Raw genomic sequence first — 12,198 nt, forward strand, 5'->3', positions numbered from 1 at the left:
ACATGATTGATCGATGCCTCGATGGTAAATGAGTTAACGCAATAGTGCCAAGTGATTGACACATCAATACTACATCATCATACTCTCGGTAGATACAATTAGCACGACCATGATCTTTAATCATTATCGTGTTTATCGTATATTTTCGATCATGATCTTTAATCATTATCGTGTTATAACTCCTCTTGGTAAATAAAAGATTTGATATCTTTTATTTTTGACCTTTTCAGATAACATAAGAAAATATAAGTGGAAGAGGATCCAATTGATTCCGATTCTACAACAAAAATTTGGACAACAAAGTTAGCCGTTGGCACAACAAATGACCAAATGCTTCACACAAAATTACAGGAACGCCACCGGTCGGTAGCTACTTAGCTTTCGCCCGCCTCCAACCACCGCCGTCGACTTCCCGCGAGCCTGACCAATTCGGTACTCCACCGTGCGAAAGAAGCCGACAAAGAGAGATCTCGAGTTGGAATTGGAGTTTCTTGGATCGGCGGAGTGAGCTCGGAGAGTACGAGGCGACATACGGCAAGGAAAACCCGGTCGATTTCCGGTTTCAATCCCGTTTCCCGCCTGTGAGATTTGCGATTTTGCGGAGATCTGGTTTCTTGATCCAAATTTGTACCTTGGTTCGACCAAGATCGAGTTCGAAGCTGTTCGATGCGGGAAATAATCGTTCCTTTTCGCCCTTTTTTCTTGTTCTTTATCCTGGGGGTTGGTCTGAGACCAAGAACTTGCGGTTTGGTTGCCGTTTTGCCGATGTTGGATTGGAATGTGAGATGCCTCGGTTCCGGAGCTTCGTCTTGATCTGCTGCTGAAGGGCGAGACGGTTCTTTGATTGATTCTCTGGTGCAGTAGATGGTGAGTGGTAGGTTTAGTAGGAGGCTGCCGGCTCGATTAACCCCTAGGATTGTGAGCAGCCCTAGGGTTTCCGCTCGCCGGAAATTGTGGGTGGCGCCCAGACCTCCTTCCTTGGGCGATCTGGCCGCGGCCTTCTGTCTGGCCTCTCTCGTGCTCGTTGTTGGATGTCTCATGTATGTCAACGTTAAAGGATACCTGGGCAGTGGTAGTTTGGTTGCTGGGTTGACCGGCGACGCTGATGTTTGTGATATCTTTGATGGTCGCTGGGTGCCGGATAGCTCATACCCGCTGTACAACAGCTCGGAGTGTCCATTTGCTGAAAGAGGTTTCAATTGCTTGGCAAACGGGAGGAAGGACATGGACTATCTTAAGTGGAGGTGGAAACCATGGCGATGCGATGTGCCTAAATTTAATGTGCAGGATGTCTTGGAAAGGCTCAGAGGGAAAAGGGTCGTCTTTGTAGGTGATTCGATGAGTCGCACGCAGTGGGAGTCTCTAATATGCATGCTCATGACCGGAGTGCAGGATCCCAACACCGTTTATGAAGTCGATGGAAAACACATCTCAAAGACAATCCGCTTCTTAGGCGTTCGGTTCCAGACATTCAATTTGAGCATAGAGTTCTTCCGCTCGGTTTTTCTTGTACAGCAAAGCTTGCCGCCGAGACATGGGCCAAAACGGGTTCGAACGACACTGAAGCTGGACAAGATGGATGACATGAGCAGGAAGTGGGTTGATTCAGATGTACTTATCTTCAATTCTGGTCACTGGTGGACTCCGAGCAAACTCTTTGACATGTAAGTGTTTCGGGATTTCTCTTCTGTATTGGACTCCAAAGGCAATTTTTATGCTCAATATATCATCTACTCGTTATGCGATAGGAGTTCCAAATACGGGAAACGGATATTAGCAATTACAAGAAGTCTTCTTTCATTTTCCATTGTTAATACTGAATTTGAAATGGTCTTTTTCTCAGGGGTTGCTATTTCCAGGTTGGAGGAGCTCTGAAGCTTGGAATGTCTGTCGATTCTGCATTTACAATTGCCTTAAACACCTGGGCTTCTTGGGTTGAGACGATGGTCGACACAAATAGAACTCATGTCTTCTTCCGGACCTTTGAGCCTTCCCACTGGAGGTATATGCTTATACCTCATTTAGTAGAATTAGTTGAGCCATCTAGCTGGATGGGGCAGACTTTCCTAATGGACTCGAGTTGTTTCTTTTTTGTTGCTTGATTTTTTTTTTTATTTCAGCAATATTCCATGAGCAAGTTACCCATGCTAGTATAATATCAAGTTTTGTTTGATATTAATAACTGGTTGGCTATATTATTAAAATATTTGGACTTTTTAATATTATCTGAAGTAGAAAATAATTTCTTTAATTCTGCTCCCTTCGATATTGATATATTATTTTGCAGACTTGATAAGCCATTTTCTTGGAATTTGCCTTAGAAGTTGATGCGGAACAAAGGGCAGATTACCCTTGTGTGATGGTGGTTCTTGGTAGAAAATAATTGGGGGTTTAAAGTAATTTTATTCTACTGATCTACAGCATGAAAAATGAAATTTTTAACGTATTTCAGTGGTTAGAGATGTTAACTTTAGAGTATGTTAGCATCTTCAAGTTTAATATAATTTGTTATAAAAACTATTTGATATAGTTATATTTTAATTACAAGTAGATCTAGCAAGTATTCGAAGTGCAAGTTATATATTTTTAAATAAGAAAGTTAGGAAAAATGTACAGAACTACCTAATTAGGTAACATTTTACCAGAAAAAACAGCAAGCGGTAGATTTGCTTTATACATAAGTATAAAGCAAGAATGAAATAAAAGCTTCACACAAAACATAGGTGTGATTCTCTTCATAATCTCATATTGTCTTTAAAAGAGAAGGTAATATCCAAATCTAACTCATCTCTCCACTGTCCTACTTTTCAACTACTCATCGAAACATGGAAGTATATCCTGGCACCCTATGTGGTCGGCATTAATCTGTAGTGGCCTATCTTGATTGTCCTTGGGTCCTTCTGGTAGTTCAAAACTGATAATGTGGTAAACTTACTTTTCAGCTCTAGAAATTGCTACATTGTAATTATATTGCTGTTTCTGTGGAAACTGGAATGCTTTTGAGTTCCCTTTCATTCTGGAAAGATACATTGATGATTTCATTTTAATCCCTCTCAAGTAGAACCTAACCTCCTTAAACATGTAATTGATCATTACTCTGTAGTTCATGGTTTCTCACAAATCCCTGAAATCTTGCCACATTTTTCGATGAAGAGTATGAAGACCCTAGGTTTGCGGGACAGTTAAGTGTTATCATGGTTCTTGTTGCTTTCAATTTCACGTTAGATGTAAAGAAGTCACCGCAAAGGATTTAAATCGGTTGGTAGTAATGATTCTCAAAAATGTGGACTCATCATTGGTGAGTGCTGATACGAACAACATTTCCCTTTCTCTCTGACAGTGTGCTAAAAAGTCTTTATTCTTTTAGTTTGAATTTTCTTAATTGCAACACTACTAGATACTCTGTTTGTGAGACAACAATTTCTTTTTTTTCTGACAGTGCACTAAAAAGTCTTTATTCTTTTAGTCTGAGTTTTCTTAATTGCAACACTACTAGATACATACTCTGTTTGTGTCTCATCCTGTCAAATGAGTATTCTGCATTAACTTGTACGGTAAAAGGTGCATTATTAATTTGTCTTCTGCCTCTCTGGTGTCACAGTGACTCAAACCAAAAGGTCTGTAACTTGACGCAGCACCCTTTGGCTGAGGCCAAAGCGAATGACCGGACGGAGTTTTCAGAAATCATAGTTGAGGTAGTGGAAAGGATGAGAGTTCCTGTCACTGTCCTTAATGTAACTCCGATGGGTGCATATAGAAGTGATGCTCATGTTGGCACTTGGAGCCACCCTTCTACCATTACTGATTGCAGCCATTGGTGTCTCCCTGGCGTCCCAGATGCTTGGAACGAACTCGTGGTCTCCTATCTTCTGGTGAAGGGTGAGTTCCCACATGCTGGTAAAAAAATGGGATAAAGATCAGTAAGTAGTTTGTGAATATAATTGGTAAATAGCTCATCCAGGAAGCTATTCATTCAACATGCATATGAAACTTGTTCCCTAAAAACATGACAAATTCCTAATCTTGTTGGTGTAACATATTTATCATTGATAATTAGATTAACAAAGAGGCTTGACAATGCACAACGATTGTACCAATCTGTCCTTATCTGGTTATGAATTCTGTTAACTACATATAAGAATTTGTTGACTATAAATGGCTGTGTAGTAATACTATTTCTGTGGTTAGTGCTACCATACCATCTTTATCTTATTTCTTTTCTGTGTGCAGGCTGGAGAAAGTTGTGAATTGATGTTCGGGATTGTGGTCTTTTCTATTTTCCTTGGTATAATTTGTTATTCTTTTAGGGTTCAACATGGCAAGTGCACAAGAAGTGCAAGGTTGTCTGTGAGATGAAGCAGATTGCCAGGGGCAGCGGCTTCCATCCTTTTTTTTTTTTTTACTGTTTAGTTGTTACCATTTTTCCTTGACAAGTTCATGCAGTTGCCTCTCGCCTGTATGTCTCAAAGTAATAAGTAAATGATAATATTGAAACACGTATGCAATGACAATCATTCTTTTCTGATGAGATAATCAGTATTGATTTTGTAAGTAATTCCTATGAGAAGCCTTACCAATAAGTAATAACAACATGCTTCAGTGTCTCCCACAAGACTATTCTATTTCCTTGTATCATTTCTGCATATTTTTTCTATGATTTTTTACCTACATCATCTGTTTTGTACTAGATGAAATATCGCAATCATCTGTATCTCATACTTGCTACCAACATCAATATTAGAGAACCCAATACTGCTTGTCTTCACATTTGATCTATACATAAACATATCTCATCAGATGACATTCCTATATTCTTGATTCTATTTGCTTGTTTCTCAATTGAACTAGCAGCTCCAAGAAAGATACACCCTGTCAATGAGCTCGGCACAGGTATATCTGATTTAAAGGCTCTCCCCGGTAGATTCGCGGTGTACAGGTTTTCTTTGTTAGGACATCTATAAATTTGCAGAAGCCTCCTAGTATTTGCATGATAATTTCTCTTTACTTAATGATACTGCTGATTGTTGGAAGCCTTTTTTGATTGGTTACCTCGGTATGGTAAACTAAAATTTCTTTTTATTGTAGATTTGGCATTCTTTTTCAAAGGAGTAAACTGTTTCTTGGTTGATTTCTTAGAGTTAGTTTGCCTTTATGTAATTTGAGGAAAGAGAATGGTTTTAATAGCTAGATAAGACACAAAAAGTACCCTGGAAATTTCCTTGTTTTCTGTCATATGATTGTAAGCATAGAACAGGACATGGATAAGAGGCTGAAGTGCTGCTGCTGTATTCCTTGGTGCCTTTCTGCAACTCCTCCAGCTGTGTGATGCAGACTGGTGGTCCAAGTTCAGTGTGGGCTCATAGTGTGTGATCCCTACCATATGATAATTCGGCTCATCACTGCACATTGATTCCCATGAAGAACACCAGAGTTCCCAGAAGGAATCAGTCCGCCGGAAAGAAAAGGAAGAGAGGAACAGAATATAGAAGGACTGGACCATTTAACTTGTGTGAACATGCAATTAGTTTTCAGACCACAATGTCGATTGCATGGGTTGAGATGTTTGTGATGATTAACAGAGTCAGCAGTTGGCAGCTCTGTGTCTCTTTCACTCCCTGTATGCTTCCTACTTTGTGTCATCACGTTACTTCATGTCGAGCGCATGCCTTCGCACATACTTCCTATCTAAACTTTTGCTGAATGCTCGTTGACAGGTTCGAGTTTCGAAGCTTGCTGAATCATTTGCTGGAAGCTCGAGCCATGGCGATGACCAGATGGTATTGGCATGAAGGCTTACTCTGCAAATTCATGGTAAAAAAGAATCGACTACTTATGACCTTATTAAAGAACGCAAAGTGTGATGATCCGTGTGCAGATGATACATTTTACTGGTGAAATGAAACAGGTTGGTGGTCAACCACCATTCTCTCAAGAACACAAAGGTACAAATCAATGAAGCATGGTTGGCAGGCCTAAGTGCTTTACATTTTGAGTAAGAAGAAGGAGATGAAACCAAAGAACGAAGGCAATGCATGTACTCATGTTTTGGATGAAGCCGGCTTGCCCCAGTTCTGCAGCACTTTCTCCCACCGGCAGAAACTCTCGAAGCAGATATGCCGCCTCGGGTCGGTCACGTTGCGCTTCCAGTGCTCGTCGGGGAAGTTGGCCGTCTCGGCCTTCCTCCGGTTGTACTCCAGCCCGGCCTTGGTCACCGTCGACAAAACGCACAAGTTCTGCAGGTTCTCCGGCATGCTGTCGTGCACTCTCCACCACGTCGCATGGGCTTCGTCGCTGGCAAAGCTGCGGTAGAGGATGGAGTTCCAGTTGCAGTCGAAGTCCCGGAAGCACAGCCATGGCTTCAGCCCCAGGTAGTGCAGAACGTAGAGGCCCGGCGTCTCAGCCTTGAACAGCTTCGTCTTCTTCGCTTTGACCTCCTCGCTGTCGCCCTCCCAGAAATGCTTCAGGAAGTTCATGTGCCTCGGAATCCGGTGCCACCATGTGAAGATCTCGTTCAGGTAGCCCTGATCCCCTCCGTTGTAAGACGTTATCTCGTTGATGTGATCCATCAGTAGCTGGAACGTGCAGTTGCAGGGCTCCACGACCATCACACCGGAGTTGAAGATGGTCGCGTTGTTGCCCGTCGCGGAGATCTCTGGCATCCCGAACAAGAAGTCGATGTTCCTCAGAATCAGCAGGTCGGCGTCGATGAAGATGACCTTGTCGTACTCGGTGAGCTGCCAGAGCCGGAACTTGCTGTAGTTGTACTCGTTATAGGCGTTCTTCTCCGCCTTGGGGTTTCGGATCCTTTGGATCACTCTCACCTTCCACCCCGCAGCTGTGAGGCCTCTCCGGTGATGGTCGCTTATCGATTCGTCCACCAGTATGACGAGGTCCCTGGTTGACCCAGCCAACCGGATGCTCCGAGCAGCGGCGATCGCGCCGCAGACGTATACTTCCGCGGAGTGCAGTATTGTGGCATAGGCTTCTCGAGTTCCATCCCCTGTTTGCGGCCGCACTGTAGGAAGAGACAACCACACGCACAATGGGAACTCTGAGAGGAGCTCGAGGATGAAACGAGTAACATGTTGGAATGCAGAAAGGAGGACACTAGTCGAACAGCTGACCTTCTGCTTTCAGTGGAACCGCAAGTTCGCACGACCCGATCGGAAGTCGGAGCTTCTCCTGCAATATGGACATCTCGGGCTCGTACAGCCAAGCGTTCCCTTCGCGTCTCACGAGGTTCCTGCAGGTGAACAGGTTGGGCAACGGGAAGCACTCGGTGATGAAGAGCACACGGACAGGGGAGAGCCCTCCGGCGGAAGCTGCAGCGAGCTTGGCTGCAGAGAGCTGCAAGTGCAGTCTCGCTACGTCTCTGGCCCAGCTTCCCGACCCGTGGCAGGGCAGCTTTACTGCGACCACATCAAATCTTGATCCTTTCTCGACCTGGGGCTCCGGAAGAGACGGACAGGCGGGCACTTCATTGTCTTCTTCCTCGTCGATCCATTCCGGATAAAGAACATTCCATGTGATGCTCGTGTCAGCGTACTCCAGGCGCACCGGCGAGATCTCAGCATCGGGGATCGTCTGCCTCCAATAGCCAACCTCCGAAAGGTTGAAATTTAGCAAGCCGATTTGGAGATTGCCTTGTCTACCGTCTGCACTTCCCACAAGATTTGGTATTCCTTGCCAATCAACTTCCAGATTGGATACGTATCGAGGATCTGAAGCTGTTTGCTGCCATATCCGACCAACATCTACAAGTCTGGACCTGCATTAAGCGACAGAGCATTCAAAGTTTCAGTGCTTCCGGTGACGAAAACATCAGATAGCGAGGGCGATGATGATGATGTAGCAGACATAAGCATACTTGGAACTCGACTGCTGGAGTGGCTCGGTGGGCTCCGTCGGGGAGTAGAGAAGCGTTAGAACCGTACAGCATGTGATGATGAGCAGGGCTAGTTTCAGCGAGTGGAACTTGCAGGTTGAACTCCTATCTGGAAATATGATCTTGTATCTGTCTCCCTCTTTGTAGTCCCTATACTTCATCTTTCTTTTGCTGTCATCACTGGAATCAGAAAAAGTATTCCGGGGTCAAAAATTACGGGCACAAGAAAGAACTGGACGAATCGAATCAAAACAACTTGAAGTAAATTCTCAAAAACAAAGGCGACGGTTCTTCCGCATGATGTGGTTTTACTTTCAGATCAGAACAGGACAACATAAAGTTCAGTATTCGATGAACAGTATTTACTCGCAGGTGCTTGGATGCAGCATGCGGTACTGTGTGTCTCATGCAAGAAACAAGAAACCTTCCCACCCACCGATGGCAGAGATGAGGTGGAGGAGAAGGAGGTGACGAATCCTATGCGAGACCATGTTAAGACAGTTTGGATTATGCGTCCTGGTGCATGTGAAAGCTCAGAATCTTTTTAAGATCATCATGATGGAGAAATCTTCCAGCGGAGGAAGATGAGATGTCTACAGGGAACAAGCAGATCGATCCTTAGAACTCCAGAAACAAGCAAATTTAAGTCACTGCTGCAGCAATCTAAGCTTATGCAGGATTTAATCGGTGGTATTTCCAATTCGTCTTCGGATCATGCTGAGCTTCCGGAATTCTTCGAAGCCATGGTTATGATGTCGCGAAATCCTGCTGAGTCCAATAAGCCTACGTCGAGAAGAAAAGAGGAAGTGCTCCCCAAAGAAGTAATATCTATCGCCCCCTGAAATCTCGAGTACAACAAATACTCAAGAGAATCGGAGACGAGACATGATCTTCTGACAGATTAAATTTCGACTCCAATCAAACATCCGGTGATGCAAAGTAACAAAATCAACATCCAAGCATCAAACAGGGAAAGGATCGGAGAAGAATACCAGCGAGAAACGACTTAACCAGGAATTCAGCGCCAGTCAAACAACCAAACGATGAAACCATCAGGTAGAACAGAGCAGAAATAATTGCTTATGATGAATTCCCCACCAAAAGAAGCAAATAATTCGAAGAGGAGGAGAATACCGTGATTCAGGAAGCTTGGGGAAGGTGCCGTTCGCGCCTCTCATCTCGATCAGTCTGATGAAAGCATCGTCCGCTCTCCCATCAACGACAACAGCAACTAGAAGAAGAAAAGCCAAACTCAAATAGCAGCAGGCTGAGACCGATATAGATTAACAAAGCTCAAAGATTCCAGGAAGAGGCAGAGGGGAGGACATGGGAAGCACAACAAGCAGGAGGAGCATTTAAAGAAAGATGTCGTCGGCAGCTAACAGGAGAAATCAATGGTTCCAATGACAATAGTTAATGTGATACAGATCGACATTTGACCAGTTAAACAGCAGATGAACCGGAAGACCGAGTTCATGGTTAAAACCATGGTCCAACAAGTACACTGCCGAAAGACTACTGTTCCGAACAATCAAACACACCATGGATCGTCAACCAAGCTTGCGATGATGAGAAGTTGCGTCGAACATCGATGGTAATCTTCCGGTAGAGGTGGGGGGGGGGGCACTGGACGCGCCTGAGAATTCTGGCAGATAAGAAGCCTATCAACAAGTCAGTAGCAGACAAAAAACTTGGGGACTAAATTCGCAGCACAAATCAGTCACTGTCAGAATGGGCTGAATCATTCCAAATGCTAAAACAGTAGAATGAGTTTTGAAGTCCTTTCCATTGAAATCTGATGCCAAATATTTCTTTTTTCCGTGGGTAATTACCTCACAAAAATTCCCAAACTCCGGTAAAACATTTCTTACCGTGCATGACGTGAGTCCTCGACGCCATGCATGCACACAATCCGACCTGACGGCTAATAATTAGATTCCTTCTGCTGCTTCTTCTCCGTGCTGGTTCCGCCTCAATGGCGGTGTGAAACATGCGGACACGTCTCGCAGTCTTTACTCGCTTGATGCGGCTATTGTGGACTTTGAAAGCTGGAGTTCCGTTTCACGGTGGGCTGCTGCTCCACGGAACGAGTTCGGAGATGAGGATGAGGGCGGTGGGGCTGCGACCTCCTTCTCGTTGGTCCCAGAGACACATGTGGTGTCGTGACTGCACGAGAGCGGGATGGGACCCCGCGTACGGCGTCGGTGGAGCGGGATCGTGACAAGAACGGGTACCGGCGACGGATGTGTAGAATAAATTATTATCGTGTAAATAATTTTAATTTTAATTTTAATTTTAATTTTAATTTATCATCAAAACAAAATAAATAAATTAGAAGAATCTTTTCATCAAAATAATATATCCTTAGATTTTTTTTATTGATCAATAAATATAATTAAACGGTCACATACTCTTCTAATTAAAATATGGATTTATCATATGGAGACGAATGGTTCAGCCTAACGATTGCGTGCAGGAAAGGGAGACCAAATGCCACGTGTTTGGAATTTAATATTTCTTTAGGTGTTTTATTTAGGTCGGAGGAAGAAGAAGAAGAAGAAGAAAAGACAATACTCTTTTGCCAAACCCTAATTGACCTAAACAAGGTTGATTTCCGGCACTCCGCTTCAGATATTTATTTTGACCGATTCTGCCTAATTCTTCTTAAGTTTATGGCTCTAAAAAACACAAGAAACAATTGAATTTAAAGGGAAATTATTTGTGTATATACAATCTGAAAGGATGAAGATTTTGGGAGGAAATAAATAAATAAATATATATATATATATATATATACTTTTTTGCAATATTATTTGTCTCTTCCGAGAGCGTAAAAATTACAAACCTAAGATAATAAAGTTAGTTAAAATTAGAAGAAGTAAAACCTTTTCATAGGAAATGATGACGTGTCGATGCAATAATTAGGGCTTAGATCTTGTGTTGTTCTAAGCACCTCCAATTAGATTAGGGATAGATTTTGTATTCGAGCTAGCTGTCCGATGACGTATGCATGAAGAACAAGACGCAGCGATCGTAATTGGCCTTTTAGATGTTTGCTGATGAAGAAGACAACCCTATGAAGTGGGGAAAGCCCTAATTTTCCATCAATTACCAACCTGTTTGTTTTTAGAAAAATAAAAAATAAAAATTCAATCATCAAATCGAAATAAAAAATATGAGATAACTAACTAAATAGGATGTTAGAAATAAAATATAGAAGCACATAAAACTCTTTTATTAGCACTATCATCGATCGATCGTTGTCACGGTATTAAAATATATCATATCAATATCGATCGTAATTAATTGGGATATCATAACTTATTATCGTATTAGTATCATCTCAAATAGAAGATTATGAACATTTCTTTCTTTCTTTCTTTCTTTATTTTCTTTAAATTATGGTCAAATGCATCATTTGCTGTGAGTCAAAGAAACATCATTTACTGAGACAATTCAATCCAGTGGATTACTGTGAGGACAAATGGCTGTGGGTCAAAGAACAAAAAGAGATGTGTCCCTAATTAATTTGCATGGAATTGCTTGAATCAAACAACAGCAATAACAAAAAGGATGTGCTGAGAATGGTTCTCAGGACTCATATTAAAAAGTCTTTCTGCATCAGAGGGACAAGATGTGGTTAAAAGTACACATAAAAAGTACAACAGTGGCAGCACAAACCATGCTCAAATTATTTACCATATAACATATTTCCTTCCTATAATTATGCATGAGTATGGGATGGAAAGATGTACATAAATATATCTAATATCATCAGAATATCAACCCTCACTATTTACATTTTTATCTTTCATGTTTCTTCAAATAATATCTTCAAGTTTTGACCATTCAATGATCTTTCATATTCCAAACTCTAATTAATTTTCTCCGATTGAATCGATAATCAAACTTGGCTTATTATCAACAACATTTTAATTATATGTAGATATAAATATAAACAATATCATCATTCACCACTGGGAGGAGTCTTCCTGATCTAAGAAGTAAAAGATGGCTTTGACCACAAATTGCAACTCTCTTTCTCTCCCCATCGTTGCTAGCTAGCATTGATGTCTGTGAGTACTTCGCCATCATCGATCGGTGTGGCTTTGACCAAACCCCATTTTGCTTGCAAACTAGTCGACCCTCCATTTTAACTAACTCTCACCATTATTTCTTTCTCCATTGTTGACGCACGCAGCAAGCTTACATTTGGAGGAGGAGGAGAAGAAGAAAGAAGAAAGAAGAAGAAGGAGGTCGTCGTCGTCGTCTGAGTCAACAACCATGGCGTGAAGCGACATTAAGCCACTCGA

The 12,198-nt window shown here is 42.3% G+C and overlaps 2 protein-coding genes across 3 annotated transcripts; one reads left to right on the plus strand and one right to left on the minus strand.

The window, feature by feature from the left end:
- Positions 1 to 225: 225 nt before the first annotated feature.
- On the plus strand, positions 226 to 6,241 carry LOC135620263 (protein trichome berefringence-like 7). Of its 2 annotated transcripts, XM_065123092.1 has the most exons (5): positions 229 to 1,664; positions 1,844 to 2,002; positions 3,602 to 3,879; positions 4,231 to 5,617; positions 5,715 to 6,241. In XM_065123092.1, the coding sequence occupies exons 1-4, from the start codon at positions 865 to 867 to the stop codon at positions 4,245 to 4,247; spliced, it is 1,254 nt and encodes a 417-aa protein (XP_064979164.1). In that variant the 5' UTR covers positions 229 to 864; the 3' UTR covers positions 4,248 to 5,617; positions 5,715 to 6,241. The 2 variants fall into 2 exon arrangements, with proteins under 2 accessions (XP_064979163.1, XP_064979164.1); XM_065123091.1 differs by lacking the exons at positions 4,231 to 5,617; positions 5,715 to 6,241 and having other exon boundaries at positions 226 to 1,664; positions 3,602 to 4,093.
- LOC103995676 (UDP-glucuronate:xylan alpha-glucuronosyltransferase 1) lies at positions 5,813 to 9,547 on the minus strand. Its single transcript, XM_009416325.3, has 5 exons — positions 9,427 to 9,547; positions 9,020 to 9,116; positions 7,868 to 8,065; positions 7,125 to 7,768; positions 5,813 to 7,015 (listed from the first exon to the last, which is right to left on the minus strand). The coding sequence occupies exons 2-5, from the start codon at positions 9,061 to 9,063 to the stop codon at positions 6,039 to 6,041; spliced, it is 1,863 nt and encodes a 620-aa protein (XP_009414600.2). The 5' UTR covers positions 9,064 to 9,116; positions 9,427 to 9,547; the 3' UTR covers positions 5,813 to 6,038.
- Positions 9,548 to 12,198: the final 2,651 nt, after the last annotated feature.

Source organism: Musa acuminata, chromosome BXJ2-8 (assembly GCF_036884655.1).
Source record: "Musa acuminata AAA Group cultivar baxijiao chromosome BXJ2-8, Cavendish_Baxijiao_AAA, whole genome shotgun sequence".
NCBI lineage: Eukaryota > Viridiplantae > Streptophyta > Magnoliopsida > Zingiberales > Musaceae > Musa > Musa acuminata.